We start from the raw sequence: 15,849 nt of genomic DNA, 5'->3' as shown, positions 1-15,849 counted from the left end.
TCGATTCAAGCCCAAATTCACTGCATAAAGTTTTCAGGAAATGTTGTATTACACGCGATAAACACGAAGACGTGCATTTTTTTATTGTAATGATGCGGAAGCGATGCAGGCCGTAATTTTGCACAAATTGAAGCAGAAATAGGCCGACACCAAATGTTGAAAAAGCTTTCACGTGTGATGAAGTCTTGGGTAGGCTATATTATTCACCTATTCTGAAGGAGAATATCTGCCTTTTGGAGATTATTATCGACTATTGACAGTGATTAGTCACGGTGCGTCTGTGAATGGAGGTGCGTCTTTGCGTGTATACGACAGTGTCCACTAAGCATACCATGCTTATTTCGACCCTCTGCTCAACATAGCTGGAGGTAGCAGTGGTAATCATGATGATAGTGTCCGTAATGGATGTGGTACAGACAGCAGGGGTAGTGAAAATAGGGCTCTGAAGAACTACAAAGTCATCCATGATAGGAACTGATTTGACCAGGGTACATTATTGTAGGCCTATAATAACGGTGTGTGGTTATAGGCCAGTAATAGTTTATTATTGTTGGTTTACATCTTAGGCCTACTGTTTTTCTGTCAGTTTGTTATATAGGTAATATGACAAAAGAGAAAATAAACCTGCTCAAATATGTTCAACATCCAGTAGGCCTATTTACTGAAAAGTGCATAATTTGAGGTGCTTGCTATCCAGTGGCAAATTAGATGGGTAAATTTACCCCCTTTATAAAGTTTTGTTTATAGGCTATAGATTTTTATATTTACAGTAGGACTTTATCTCTGACCACTTTCAAACCTTTTGAAATGTTGATGACAAAATCCAATGGTGTTGTTTTCTTAACCCTGGCGCCTAAAGCCTGCCATGCAGGTTTAAATAAGTTATGAGAGGAAAATATTTGTATTTGGTGTGAAACACACACATACCTGTTTTTATGCTTTTTGTTTGTTTTATAATTTGTATTAATATTTAATTTATCATTGTTTTATTTATAAGCTAAGTTTACTAGCACAGGTGTCTAAAAAGAGATAAAAACACTTGCACTTTCTGTTTCCAGTTTTGTGTGGTATTTGAAAAAAATAAAAAATAAATAAAAAAAAAACACATTGCATTTTCAGAAATAGCCTGCCCTCCAATCAGATGACGTTGGCAGAAGTGGCCCCCAGCTCATTTGAGTTTGAGACCCCTATGGGTTTAGCTCATGCACAATTTGCACTCGATTCAGTAGGCAAAAAACAAGGCCTGTATTAGACGCCATAACGCATAATGCAATTACTGATTGACATTGTTATATTAACTTAACGACATTGTCCATGTCGGTTTTTTCCAAGAAGCAATTGCGCTTTCTTTACAGATGCCATCATGTTATTTCACTCAGACCTATTATTTTATGGGCTGTTAAATGAAACCTCAGCGCTGACAAATGCGCAGGGTGGACGTGTAGGTTACGACATCCATAATTCTAGCCGTCTGGGAGGGGTGGTGCTGATGCTGGCTAGCTGGAATAGTTGCAGACCATTGCAGACCCATCGCGGCTGTTACAAAGGATGAAATGCATGTTGGGTAATCAGAGGTTATCTTCTCGGAGTGTGTTCGAGATTGTCTTCCTCGAATAAATAAACAGAAGCGCTATTTGTCAGCAGTAGAGTTAACGCAACGCTGTACAGGAAGCTGCGAGGCGGGGTGCTGCATGCGATTTGGCTGATAGGAGGGGGCTCAGCTATGGCATCCTGAAAACAAGAGTCATCAAAGAATTGACCCAAATCTGTCAGCACAGGAAGGAAAAACTAAACTGATACAATATTGTAGGGAAGGAAACGCGGGAGGAATGGATAAGCAATCGAGTGCTGGCTCGGAGAGCCCAGCGCAACCGCCAGTCCCCAGCAGAAAACCAACTCGGACTCTGGGAGGAAATACCGGATCGAGACAAGCGAGCGTGGAAACATTGGACAGGTGAATTTGCGAATATTTCTCTCGTTCAACTTTCTCTAGAAATATTTTTGTGAAATGTATATTTCTTTATTCCAGTGTGTAAGGCACCCATATGTCGCCGAGTAGAAAGGGCAACAGTTTCCGTTTTGGGGCATTCATAGAATTATGTCGATTACGTTGGATTTTCTTCGAGCTATAGCCTACTATATTGCATCATACTAGGCCTATAGAATAGTCCATTTAAGTTACCCGTCTATAGGCTATAGCCTACCATGCATTGTTGTGAAACCTAGCCTTATCTTGTTTTTGTTTGTTTTTTTCGGGGCGCGCGCGGGGGGGGGCTTCGTGGATAATCCCTTCCGATGTGACACAATTGCGTAAAATGTAACTTTACATTTCTTATTTTTTATCCTTTTTGACGGTGCATTGGGTAATTATTGTGTAATGACGTACGATATATATTTCACCGAGAGGTTCTAATACTTGAGGCCTGTATTGTGGGCTAGTGAGAGTATCAAAACAACAACACCCCCTAAGCATGCTATCCCAACAGATGTCCTAATGCACTGGGACCTTGCCGCCTCTTGTAAAGAGTTGTTAAAACTGTTCGATGACTGTCAAGACTAGATTATTTAGTCTGTGGTATGTATTGTATACACTGTATTATGCTGTATTGTTTACATCAGGGTTTGTCTTGTCAACTTCCTGTTCTGTCTTCTCTCTCTTTTCGTAGCCCCACGGGCTCACACGTGGAATGGTGCAAACAGCTCATAGCCGCAACGCTGAACAGCCAGGTGTCTGCAGGCCTTCCACCCGAGGTTCCCTCACGAGATTTAAAGGCAAGACACAAGGTTCTATATTAACCCCCACGTCTTCCGTTTTGCTGATAGGGTGGAAACCCGGCTAGCCTTTATTATGTCAAATTACAAGCTTAAGTGTCTTGGAGTTATGGAGCGATTAAACCAGGTAGCCTACTTCTATTAACGGTGGTGCCAAGACGACATATGGCCAGGACATTTAATCCTGTGTTGATTGAAGTTTCACACAATTTAAATCAAAACAGACCCTCTAATCCTGTCTAAATGGATTATTTATATACAGACAATTTGCTTAATTGCCTGTGGTGTCTGACTTCCAAGCTACTGACTTTATAGAGGAGAGACTGCAGGCAGCAAGACGTCTACTTAATAACATGTTGCTGTAATGAATGCATCTTTTTAACAACAGGTTGGAAGAAGAAAAGATCTCAGGGTAAGGTTGCTGCAGCAGTGGTGTGTGTGCGCGTGCAAGTGAGAGTGTGTGTGTTCTATGTGGGCAGGCAAATGTTAGTGTGCCACTGCTGCCTCTGCGAAGAAGAAAACTAGATGAACTAGAGAAGCCTAAATGTTTCGTTTCATCACGCCCAATGCTGCTGCTTTAGATGGCTTCGCGTATCATTGTTTGTCCACGTTTCCTGACTGTTTACAGCATTCCGCAGGAGACTTCCTGTGAATTCTTTAGTTTCAGAGTGGACAAGCCCAGCGTTGGCATACGCCTGTGTCTCAGCTAGACTTAGAACGTAGATCCTTTTGCTCCCCATAACATCTCCACACCCTATAATCTTTGCTTTGTTTTTGGAAAGGTGGTGTGTAGACTGTTCAGTGTGCAGTGTGTATGTCATGATTGTGTCTGTCTTAATCAAGCAGTCTGTGTGTCTGCATGTGAATGTATTAATTCCCTTGTCTGTCTGGTTTGTGTCTGCAACCTATAGGTATCCAGGAGGCCCAATCTAAGGGTAAGACTGAGATGTGGGTTAGGAAGACTATAAAGATGTTTTCGGTGACATTTGTCTCTTTTGGGATACTAAAGTGGGGAAAAACTAAAGCTCCTCTCTCCATTCTCCATTTGTGATCTTGATGGAGAAACTTTCTACTGCTGTGCTTTTCTCTCCTCCTTATTTCATCCTCTGTGTTTGAGTGCCAGTCTAGACATGGCTAATGGTCATTGTGCAACTCGCCCTGTTGCTCTGTCCTTGGCCGAGTGTGTCTGCATTCTGACACATGTTTGTGTTGCAATGTGATGTACACTACGGCCCTTACAGTTGACAGGTTACTGCTTTGTAAGTGCAGAGAAAGTATACTCAGTAGATAATGAGGGCATACTTGTGCACTTCTGGTTAGAATTTGAATGCACTTATAGTGCCCTGCCCAGAAAGCCTGGTTACACTGAATCAGTATATATCGTCATAGTATTTGTCAGTAGTCGATCTGACGAAGACAGGCAGTTTATCACTGAAGCAACATAACTTGGCTATCTGGGAGGCGTTCGAGTGCAGATATGCTTTATGGGAAACTTCCTACTTCTTGTCTCTATGTACAGGATCTGTTCTGTAACTGGACAGTTGACTGTCTGCAGTCAAATTGAGTACATTTCAAAACTGAGCCTTGATGAAACAGTCATTGACCATAATGGTTATCCTCAGTGCCGTCATACTGCCTTACCACTGTCTGTTGTAATTGCTTTTGTGCGGTAATCTTGCTGTCTACCTTCTGACACACACACACACACACACACACACACACACACACACACACACACACACACACACACACAGCAGACTTCCTCTGTCACGTTGTAGACCCTGCCCATCTCACTTCCTGTGTGTCTGTTTGTCTGTGGGGCTTGACCTTTAGAGCTCAGAAATATTTCTGCTATAATATTGCATTCTTTTAACCCCTATCCCTCTTTCTTTCTCTCTCTCTCTCCTCCTCTAATCACACTTGAGTAGCAGCACTAACCCCATGCCTCTATATTTCTCTGTGTTCTCTTAATTCTTCTGTCTTTCCTCCTCTCCCTCTCTCTGCTCTCACTTTGGGTTCCATCCCATGCTGCTGTGCAGGACTCGTGTGAGGGAGGACAGGGCTCTCAGTATGACAGCGACTCTGAGCTCAACTCCCACTCCATGGCAAGTCTCATGCTTAACGCTCATCTCTCTCTCTCTCTCTCTCTCTCTCTCTCTATCTCTCTCTCTCTCTTCCTTGTTCTGTCTCTTCTCTTACCAGTAGCTTGAGTCTTTTCCTTAAGGGTCGCCGTCCTGCTGCATATCGCCCTGATATGACTGAACTCACTAGTGCTCTTAACTAGCTGAACACGCCTCAGTGAGCTAATCAATGACTAATAATTACAATGTTAAAACAGATACACATGGTGATGAATAGCAACACTGTTATTACCAATATATGAGTAGAATTAGCACTCACTAATAATAATATTGTTGGAAGAGGAGCCGAAACCAACGATTTTTTGTACTGTTTTTAGGTTTAATGAGGTGTAACAGTAAATATTGAATGTCAAATAACTAATTCTCTTCAATACCGTTGTTTTACAGCATTAGTCTCAGTAGTTAATAACCACACCTTTTCACCGGGAGTGTAAAGGTAGCCAGTTGTACCAATAGCTGCCGTAGCCTATGTATATTATAGGAGAAGTTCGGTGTGATATTGACCTAAAGTGTATTGAAACATGATACCGAGTGTGAACTTTTGTCTCATAGCTCATCTCGGCTTGTCCCCTGCACTCCGAAATCTGGCGCTAGTTAGCCGGTGCTACCAACAGGTTTTCAATGGGGGTGCCTCGGGCATCGGGCTAGCCATGCAAATAAATCACTGTTTTACACCATTTACGAGGCTCAAAGTAGCTCTACACTTCATTGGTAGACTCCCGAGGGCCCTGACATTTAAAACGAGACATTGAGAGCTTTGATAAAGAACTGGTAGTTTATTTACAAGACGATTTATACAGACAGTACCTTCAGGAAGTTTACCGTTTGCCGCCATCTTGAATTTAGTCACGATAAGTCGAGCGACAAGTACGAATGAACAGGTATGATAAGTGATCAGATTCCAAAAATAATTCTGTCGAAATGCATGGATTCCAGTTGCTTCCAGCAGCAACTAGAATCCATGCATTTCCATGGAATTATATATCCTATCCACCCCCATTGAAAACCTGTTGGTAGCATCAGCTAACTAGCGCCAGATTTTGGACTGCAGGGGACAAGCCGAGATGAGCTATGAGACAAAAGTTCACACTCGGTATCATGTTTCAACACAATTTAGGTCAATATCACACCGAACTTCTCCTTTAAGTAAACCTCCCTCCCAACTCCTCAAGAGATGTGCTAGTAAGATATGCTAGCAGCACCCATGGGTTTTAGCCCATTTTTTAATATACAGTCAATGGTTTTAGCTCCATTGCTTGCAAACTCACCTCCCAATCTGAGGTGCTGCAGGTTGCAGGTTGGACCCTGTGCAGGTGCAGGGTTGAACTGCGTGGTCGGTCAAATACAACGCAGTTACTGGAGCAGGAATAGAGTCTGGGGTGTGTGGGGTGCAGAGGCATGATTTAGACTCCCTGCTTGTTGCTGTCTGCACCTTTGCGTCTCTCTGCTGCACTCCACCACTCCTTTGAACTGCTGTTACCATCCAGGTGTCCTATTGCTATGCCCACTCTTCTGACCAGTGTCCAGTGTTGATTTAAGAATGAATAGTAATTTCATTATTTAGGTGTTTGGACACCAACCCGTCGTTCAGATGGACGAGGTCCCACTGGTCCCTGGAGAGACCATCAGAGCCACAGGTCAGTGTTCACCTGACAACTTAAAAGTTATAATTCAGGTGTTTAAATGACACTTGGGTCCAAAGGGACTTTTGATTTAAAAAAAGAAAAACAGTAAAACAATGAGGAAATTAATGAAGTTAAAACATTTGGTTCCTAAGTACTTGTTCTCACAACTGATGCACATGTTGTAATTTTCAAAAGTGAATGGTAGATAAAAAAAAAACATCCTCAACAATTCACAGTGACTCTGTAGAGCACTTTATTCAGTACACTTGAAAGAGCACACTGAAAGAACATAAGACTATTGACTGCCTGCCATAGCTGCATGTATGAAATAAAGAGCCTCTTGTCTGTCCTTCTTTTCAGCGAAGGATGTGATGTACATCTGCCCCTTCAGTGGAGCACTGAATGGCACGCTGACCGTCACAGACTACAAGCTGTACTTTGTCAGTCTGGAGCGGGTAAGGCCGTGTTGTGTGATGACCATGCAGAGTGACTGCTGGACAAATAGAGTGGAATCAGAGGGTTGAAGCGGAGCAATCAAGGAGTAAATCAAGCATCTGTGGTAGAACCTTGCTAGAAAAGTACACCTTACCTACCTCACCATAACTGTCTATGTACAGTACTTTCCACAACTTCTATCAGGCTACTTTAAACCCTTAGAGACGGGCTACAGCAGTCGTACAATGGAAGCACTCTGTGTGCGGAGCGTAAAAATAGTTTACAAGACTGGTCTATTATTTTTTTCTTTTTTTTTAATGTGTGCTGCGCTCTCACATCTGGTGTAGCCAGTTCCAGTGATTATAATGGAAGCTAATTGTTGCAGCAGATGCTCTGCGAACTGAATGCTTGACCTGCGTGCCAGCTACAAAAGCTCCCTTGATGACAACGTGCAGCAGAATATCTGTTTTCTGTTCACAACACAGTTCCCCCTCCCCATTTTGTCATGTTGACAAGAGTATAGTCATTTTCTCTTCCTGTTGCTAAATTCACAAGTGTGTTTTTCTTGTCTGGAAAGAGTGTATATAGCTGGCTGTAAATGAGTATGTGACAAGCTGTGTTTGCTCTGGTTTCTGTCACACTTCTGTTACATTTCCAAAGAGAGGAACTTTTTATTGGGCTCCAGTGTCATGTAGCAGCACTGTTCATTTTCTTCTTGTGTGTAAATGTAGGGAAATAGATATCTCACTTTAATTGGGAAATGTGATAGAATGTAAACTGTGTGTGTGTGTGTGTGTGTGTGTGTGTGTGTGTGTGTGTGTCTGTCTACTCCAGGAGCCATACTTCCTGATGGATGTGAACCTAGGGGCCATCAGCCGTCTGGAGACCATCAGTGTGCAAAGCAATGGAGAGAACACATGCGGCATGGAAATTGTCTGCAAGGTGTGTGTGCGTGTGTGTGCATGGAGGTGCGTGCATGTCTGTAAGAGTATATTGGAGAGAGACATGAGGAAAATGAGAGAGAGCAAGCCACATGTCTCAACTCTTCCTCGTAGTCGTACCCCAGTGTTTCCCATTGACTTATTTGTGGCGGCCCACCACAATATCAACCACAATATCAACACTGACCACCACACAATGATTTTCCAGGTTGTACTAAATTATGCTTAAATCTGGTTCATCATGCTACGCTAATTTGTTAAAAACTGTTGAATTTAAGTTAATTCTGCAAAGCTACCCCCTCAAATAGAATTCAGTTCTGTGGGAAACACTGCATACCCACTGCATTTCCTATCCCATCTCACACTGAATCATCAGTGGTTTTAATCCGCACGTCTCCTACTGAATCATCAGTGGTTTTAATCCGCACTTCTCCTACTGAATCATCAGTGGTTTTAATCCGCGCTTCTCCTACTGAATCATCAGTGGTTTTAATCCGCACGTCTCCTACTGAATCATCAGTGGTTTTAATCCGCACGTCTCCTGTCTCAGGACATGCGCAGCCCCAGGTTTGCCTTCAAGAAGGAGGAGCAGAGTAATGTGGATGTCATGGAGATGCTGACTAAGCATGCGTTCCCCCTCTCGCACGATCTGGTGAGTCCTGTCGTCTCTCTTGGGATACATCTAATTTGATTGGTCGAAAGAGCTTTTACTCAACTTGCGCTTTCATCTCTCCTCTAGTCCCTTTTCGCCTTTCAGTTTAAGGAGGAGTATCCGATGGATGGGTGGAAGGTGTATGACCCCGTGGCAGAATACAAGAGACAGGTATCAGTGTGGGATTTACTCTGGAGGGTATTACCTGATGCCACTGTTGTTCTTAATAAATCTTTCCAGTCATTATGACCGAAAACACCAACATTAGAATACAACATAACATTAACAGTAAGCTCCATTACAAACATTAGAAGTATCAATTTATGGTAAAAACAACCAATTAAAAATGCTGTCTTCATAGGCATGGGGAAGACTCAAAATGTCCACAAAATGTAATAATGTGCAACACTTTTGGGAAAAGGTTTTTGCTGAAATAAATGAATGGAAATGAATGAGTGAGTTCTCCTCAGGGTCTCCCCAATGAGAGCTGGACCATCAGCAAGCTGAACAGCAACTATGAGGTGTGTGACACGTACCCTGCTCTGCTCGTCATCCCCAACAACATCGACGAGGACGACATCAGGAGAGTGGCCTCCTTTAGAGCCAAGCACCGCATACCGGTCAGTGTGTGTGTGTGTGTGTGTGTGTGTGTGTGTGTGTGCGTGTGTGTGTGAGAAAGAGAGAGAGAGAGAACGAGAGAAAGTGAGTGTTATCGTGTGTGTGTCTATTGTGTGTTTTTGTGTATAGACTACTTGTGTACTCCATGCACATATAAGTAAATATGTTTTCTGACGTGTGTGTGTGCTAGGTATGTGTTCATTCAGTATTTTTTTGTTTTTAATTGGCATGAAACATCTGTAATTTTGGCCTCTCTTCCTCCCCGTCCCATCCCTCTCCCACCTGCCTCTGCTCTCTCACAGGTCCTCTCCTGGATCCACCCGGAGACCCAGGCCACCATAGTGCGCTGCAGCCAGCCGCTGGTCGGCCCCTCTGACCGCCGCTGCAAGGAGGACGAGCGCTACCTGCAGACCATCATGGACGCCAACGCCCAGTCGCACAAGCTCACCATCTTCGATGCCCGTCAGAGTAGCGTGGCCGACACCAACAAGGTGCCCAGTGTTCATGGGTTCTCATTTTCACTGATGCCTGTGGACCGATACTTCAGTCGCATACAATATGGACCTCACATTGTACCTGTGTTTGATATGCTCACACTGTACGTTCGTCTGCTCACACTGCAAAAGACATCAGATAAAAAATTCTGACATGCTAGAAATCCAGTCAGATTGGACCAGAGCAAGAACGGTCATTGTGCTGTCACGATAAATCAGTCCGGAATTGGGCCGGAATTGGGTTTTTGGATCCGATTGATTCGGGATAAAATCACTTAAAAATCGCAGTGTTTGGCTGAATCTACTGTTTTTTTACAACCCTTTAATAACGTCTCTCTTTCCGTCTCCCTCTCTCTCTCCCCTCCCTCCCACAGGCTAAGGACGGAGGTTATGAGAGTGAGAACTTCTATCCCAACGTGGAGTTGAACTTTCTGGACATCCCCAACATTCACGTCATGCGCGAGTCCCTCAGGAAGCTGAAGGAGGTGGTCTATCCCACCATCGATGACCAGCACTGGCTCTCCACTATCGACGGCACTCACTGGCTGGAGTACATCAGGGTGAGCCACACACACACACACACACACACACAGCAATACATACACACGACATTTGTCACTAGTCCTTTGTTGTTGTTAATTTGATGTTAGGTGATAATAGTCCGATTCTCTTTATTTCTCCCTTTTTCTCTTGTTCTCTTGTTCTGATTGATGTTCCTCAATTTGAACTCTCACTTTGGACGAAAGTATCTGACTGCCAAGTCTATAAACGTGTAAGTGAAGCAGTGGAGACGAGAATAAAAATGTGTGATCCGTACGTGTCTTTGTCTCGCAGCTCCTGCTGGCAGGTGCGGTGCGTATTGCGGATAAGCTGGAGTCGGGGAAGTCGTCGGTGGTGGTGCACTGCAGCGACGGCTGGGACCGCACGGCCCAGCTCACCTCCCTGGCCATGCTGATGCTGGACAGCCACTACCGCACCCTCAGGGGCTTCCAGGTGCTGCTGGAGAAGGAGTGGATCGGCTTCGGACACAAGTTCGCCTCGGTCAGTGTGTGTGTATGTGTGGGTGTGTGGGTGTGTGTGTGCTTGCGTAACAGTATTCTTAAAGAGGTCTTTTGCATAGCCTGGGGACTAGGTAACCTGACTCTCGCCAGATGAATTTCGTTCCACCTAGCTCCACTCATTCATCTGGGATCGATCCATTGGAGTGGTGCTTCAGAAGGCTGGGCCATTTAAAAAAATCCTTGCATAAGATTGGATAAGCCAGTTGTCCGTCATCTATTGACGTGCTACTGCACTCACATCGAAGCCAACCCGTGATGCTAAGAACAGTCTCACAGTCGCTTCTACGCTACGTCACATCTATGAAACTCCCGCCCTGCGTCCTGATTGGCTCTACCATACAATCTCGTGCTGAAATCACTCTCAACGGAAGCGATCCCAGATGGATGTGAGTGGAGCTAGGCGGAACGAAATTCATCTGGCGAGAGTCAGGTTAGAGACTAGGGGTGTCTGGTGTAAAAGCAAAAGCCTTGGCATCTCAGTGTGAGACCTGCCAATTGTAATTTGCCAAATTTGGAAAAATGGTTTCTATTTTAAATATATGTTTTGGAAGAAATGTATGTGTGTGTGTGAGATGTGTGTGTGTAGATATCCGTGCTTATCTGAGTGTTTCTCTGTTTTCCTTGTAGCGTGTGGGTCATGGAGATGAGAACCATGCTAATTCGGAGCGCTCCCCTCTCTTCGTGCAGTTCATTGACTGTGTGTGGCAGATCATGAGACAGGTGTGTACAGCTTGTTTGACCCACTCGGTCCGTACTGAAAGGGACTTTTCATACTTCCACATTCCAAGCACCGACATTATAATTCCACTTTGTGCACACTCTGAACGCACATTCCGAGCATTTTCCAAAAACATTTGCAATATAGCCAGTGTTGTCAACTTAAAAGAACACACCAACATTTTTTTTGTGATTGAAAATGTTATTGGTTTTAAACATCAGTACAAGTTAAGAACACACATTTTAACTAAATAACCTTATGTTTGCCGTCTACCCCAGAGTTAAGTAAGAAGGTGCATATCTTATCCCTTATCTCCGCTGTGTGTGCAGAAAACCAGGCTGAAACTGTTAGCCTAGCATAATTCACTAGAAATGGGTTATTTCAGCTAGCCTATAGGTAGCCTATGGCTAAAAGGGATCAAGATGAAAATCATCTGTCATATTAATGCACTTCTTATTATGTCAATAGATCATAATTATTGGAGGTAGAGTTATTAAGAGTCTCCAGTGGCTTGTTGCCTCCTCTGTTTAGAGTTCCTCAAACTCATCCTGAAATAGCTTCACAATCAAGTTCTGCTTTTACCTCTTGAAAATGATTTAATGTGGGCTATGACATTTACTGTAATGGAAGGAATTTTTCAGTCAAAATGTTTGTTTCTGCCATTGGTCACAAATGTTTGTCTGCTCACTGTGTAGTTCCCTGCTGCCTTCGAGTTCAATGAGCTCTTCCTCATCACCATCCTGGACCACCTCTACAGTTGCCTATTTGGTACATTCTTCTGCAACAGCGAGAAGGAGAGAGTTGAGCAGGTTTGGACCACTACAGTAAATGGGGAGATTTTAACCTGGAACACCAAATTACATTTACATTATCAATACATTACTGTACTTAAATATCCCATTTATCTGCCTTTTCCTCTTTTCACTCTTTATGATCTTCTACTTTTTTCCATTGCTCATCCCCCTCTATCTATCTGTCTGTCTGTTTGTCTGTCTATTCATCCATCCCTCCATTCATCCCTCTCTCAGGAGGTGCAGAGTAAGACGGTGTCTCTGTGGTCCTACATCAACAGCCAGGCGGAGGACTTCACCAACCCCTTCTACGTGGACTACCAGCACCACGTGCTCTACCCACTGGCCAGCCTCCGGCACCTGGAGCTATGGGTCAGCTACTATGTTCGCTGGAACCCCCGCATGAGGCCACAGGTGTGTGTGTGTGTGTGTGTGTGTGTGTGTGTGTGTGTGTACCACACACTTTTATGGGGATGTTATGTTATAATTATTAATTACTGCTGCCTGTTGTAGAAGAACAAAACTTATAGTACAGCACATACAGAGAATATCAAAACATGAAAAGAATAGAATAGAATGGAATGCACTGAGATTAAGTGCTTTTTCTCTTTTTTCTGTGTGTGTGTGTGTGTGTGTGTGTGTGTGTGTGTGTGTGTGTGTAGATGCCGGTGCACGAGAACCTGAAGGAGCTGCTGTTCCTGCGTGCGGAGCTGCAGAGGAAGGCAGAGGAGCTGCAGAGGGAGGTGCTGTCCTCCCACTCGCTCTCCTCCTCCTCAGAGCACAACTCCTCGCCCTCGCACGGGGGCCCCTCACCCCTGCACACCACCGCCTGAGAGACAGCCCAGCTCACACACACCACACACACACACACACACACACACACACACACACACACACAACGCACACAAGCTCATCTAACAGATACAGATTTAAAGTGTTACAAATGTATGCACACACACACACACACATATGCACTTACCCACACACATACTGGCAAACACAATGTGCACAATCACTCCCTCTTTTGTCACTCTCTCACACAAAACATATGAAATATGCACTCAGAGAGATGGGGGGCGGGGAGTATAGACTTACTGAGCATACAGTACAGTGCCTACCATTAGACACTTTTGCCATCTCAGTTTGAAATGTGAATCAATAGACTCTGTTACTATAAGCTGGTTTTTGGTGTTACATTTTAGATTTTCACATGAATTGAAGAAAGTGCACTCATGTATGTTAGCTTATAATGTATCGATAATATACTTGGGTTTGATAGTTTATATGTAAATATTGAACCAGTCAAATTAATATATTTGTACATCAGCCATAGTAAACAATCTATTGATGAGTTTTAGTGGCACCAGAAGCTAATTTTTACTCTACTGTTGGCCAGTATCTTCAGAGTCAGTGTAGTCAGTCTTGTCTTGTGTCCCCATGCACTTGTGAGTTGTTCCAGGACACGTGCCCCTTCTTTTGTGTTTCTGTCACAAACATAGACAGTGTTTTGATACTTTGTCAGTATTTTATTGCACCTTATAGGGTCATTTTGTTTCAATCTTAATGCATAGTAAGCCAATGTGAAAATGCCAAATCCCTTTTGTATAATGTAAGCCCTTTCATTTTTGTTTACTTCTCAAAGGAAATATGTTAAAATGTTGTTTTCTTTAAGCTTCTTTGGATTTCATTCAGTATTTTATTACTTTGATATATGTTTACTACTGGCTGATTGTGACTTTGAGTCATTTCAGACACTTCATCTCCAGCTTACCATATCACTGAGACTGCTGAGCATAACTTAAACAAACTAACTGAGGGAAGATTCCACAGTACTTTCTGAATAGACCCAAGTGTACCACAATGAAGATGAATGAGTAAGAAACTGTGTGACGTTTAAAGCCCCCCAATGCAGTTTTGGCCATTTCTTCGCTGTTTTCTCGCAGGTTTCCATGACGAATGTCTGAGAAACTCCATTGCTACCTTGTTCTAGCCGGTGCCTGGCGTGTAATGTGTGTAGTGCAGTAAAGCAATTTGTTACATTGCGAGACCGCAAGACTTTCTGTCTCTGAGGCCGCCGGCCCAAAGTTGCAAGGCTGGTTTTCCAGCTCACAAACGCTAGGGGGAAGCGAGACGGCCACCATTCACCCTAGAAAAAGACAACCATTCCAATGACTCCGAAGGTATATTAAGCTAAAAAACCCCTGCATAGTTCCCCTTAAAGGTGTAACAGTTCTGAGTCTCAGTGGTTAAATTGACCATGTATGCTTCCCATTCACGCACTAGCATGGGTTCTTATAAATGAGACACAAAGAGGGCTTTTACGTTGCCTTCAGAGACTGAAATTGTGACCCACTTTTCCAATCACATGTACACAGAATTTCAGACTTTTTATTTTTAGCCATGATCATCATGTTTCCTTTTCTTGTGAGCTTTTATAGATGACCCATTGTCTGAACATGTATTTTATGTTATTGCTTTGCATTCCTTGTGTCGTCTTTGATTTAGTGTGTCATTATGATGGCATAGATTTCTGTTTGGTGTTTATCAACAAGAGACAAAGAAACTTCTGACATTCCAGCAGAAAAAAAGTTAATAAAAACACATGACAAAGGATGATTCCCAGTCAATGTATTTAGTGTTGCAATTAATAACTCCTGTAATGTACTGTCAGGCTGGCCTCTGGACATTGATAAAACCTTAGCAATTAATTTCTGTTCCTCAAAATTACACATTCGTTGATGCTAATTGGTGCTAATAGTCTCACAATTAGTGAAATGGAGATTGCCTGAGTACAGTGAATGTGTATAGTATAGTGATATAAAGATGCCTGTGTTTGGAAGGTCCAGTTACTGATCAATCAGTATTCCTGGCTATAATTCCACGATGAAGAGAACTCTCCAAACAACTCAAAGAAAAGGTTATTGACAAGCATAAGTGAGGGGATGGATACAAAAAAATGTTCAAGTCACTGAACATCCCCTAGAGTTCAGTGAAATCCATCATTAACAATAAGGGGGTGAATATTTATGCAATCACTTATTTTGCATTATATATTGCTTAAGTAAAATCTGCTTTCACTTTGATATTAAAGAGGGCCTTTTTGTAAATTATTGTAAAAAAGGTAAAAGGGTAAATTGACCAAGATGCCATTTATAAAAGCAGTAAAAGTAGAAATATCCAAGGGGGAAGAATACGTATTCTAGGCACTGTGTGCACACTCTGTTCCCATATCTCCTACTGTTGGGGGGCAAGTCAGAGAAACAATTAAATCTCTAGAATCACTGTTTTTTTTACATACACCATCTTGAGATGCACCTGGACAATAAATGTCAAATGTTTTGATTTGTCAATCAGTCTGCACCTCCTACCTATTTTATATAGAATTTGCAATTATTAGTCATATTAGCCTTTCCTAATATTAGTCTGCACCTTCTTCCTATTTTATACAGAATTTGCAATTATTAGTCATATTTTTCATTTTGAATATTTTGAGACGTGGTGTAGCCTTTCCTAATAATACATTTAGGTTTAACAAAGATTGTGTTTTTGTTCAATATAGTTAAAGTATTTCCATTTTCTATGATATAATATAAATTATTTC

The 15,849-nt window shown here is 42.7% G+C and overlaps 1 protein-coding gene across 8 annotated transcripts; it reads left to right on the top strand.

Annotated features, from left to right (window-relative positions):
* The first annotated feature begins 1,507 nt into the window (after nt 1–1,507).
* Nucleotides 1,508–14,859, top strand: mtmr1a (myotubularin related protein 1a). 8 transcript variants are annotated; one of them, XM_042070839.1, is made up of 18 exons: nt 1,508–1,954; nt 2,667–2,772; nt 3,161–3,184; nt 3,684–3,707; nt 4,812–4,877; nt 6,478–6,550; nt 6,899–6,993; nt 7,808–7,915; nt 8,465–8,566; nt 8,654–8,737; nt 9,037–9,186; nt 9,487–9,675; nt 10,053–10,238; nt 10,513–10,719; nt 11,367–11,459; nt 12,153–12,266; nt 12,486–12,662; nt 12,911–14,859. In XM_042070839.1, exons 1-18 carry the CDS (start codon nt 1,830–1,832, stop codon nt 13,079–13,081), a joined length of 2,094 nt encoding a protein of 697 aa, XP_041926773.1. In that variant the 5' UTR covers nt 1,508–1,829; the 3' UTR covers nt 13,082–14,859. The 8 variants fall into 8 exon arrangements, with proteins under 8 accessions (XP_041926773.1, XP_041926775.1, XP_041926777.1 ...); XM_042070841.1 differs by lacking the exon at nt 3,161–3,184; XM_042070843.1 differs by lacking the exon at nt 4,812–4,877 and having other exon boundaries at nt 1,509–1,954.
* Nucleotides 14,860–15,849: the final 990 nt, after the last annotated feature.

The sequence above is a fragment of the Alosa sapidissima genome, chromosome 18, assembly GCF_018492685.1.
Source record: "Alosa sapidissima isolate fAloSap1 chromosome 18, fAloSap1.pri, whole genome shotgun sequence".
NCBI classification, from domain to species: domain Eukaryota; kingdom Metazoa; phylum Chordata; class Actinopteri; order Clupeiformes; family Clupeidae; genus Alosa; species Alosa sapidissima.
The sequence above is the reverse complement of the archived record's forward strand: the minus strand, read 5'-3'. Positions and strand labels throughout refer to the sequence as shown.

Bases quoted from the DNA above. Each gene is read 5' to 3' on its own strand.
- mtmr1a (XM_042070839.1), top strand. From the start codon at position 1,830: ATGGATAAGCAATCGAGTGCTGGCTCGGAGAGCCCAGCGCAACCGCCA. The intron at 9,187-9,486 runs GTCAGTGTGTGT...GCTCTCTCACAG, and splicing joins GAGCCAAGCACCGCATACCG to GTCCTCTCCTGGATCCACCC. The intron at 12,663-12,910 runs GTGTGTGTGTGT...GTGTGTGTGTAG, and splicing joins ACCCCCGCATGAGGCCACAG to ATGCCGGTGCACGAGAACCT.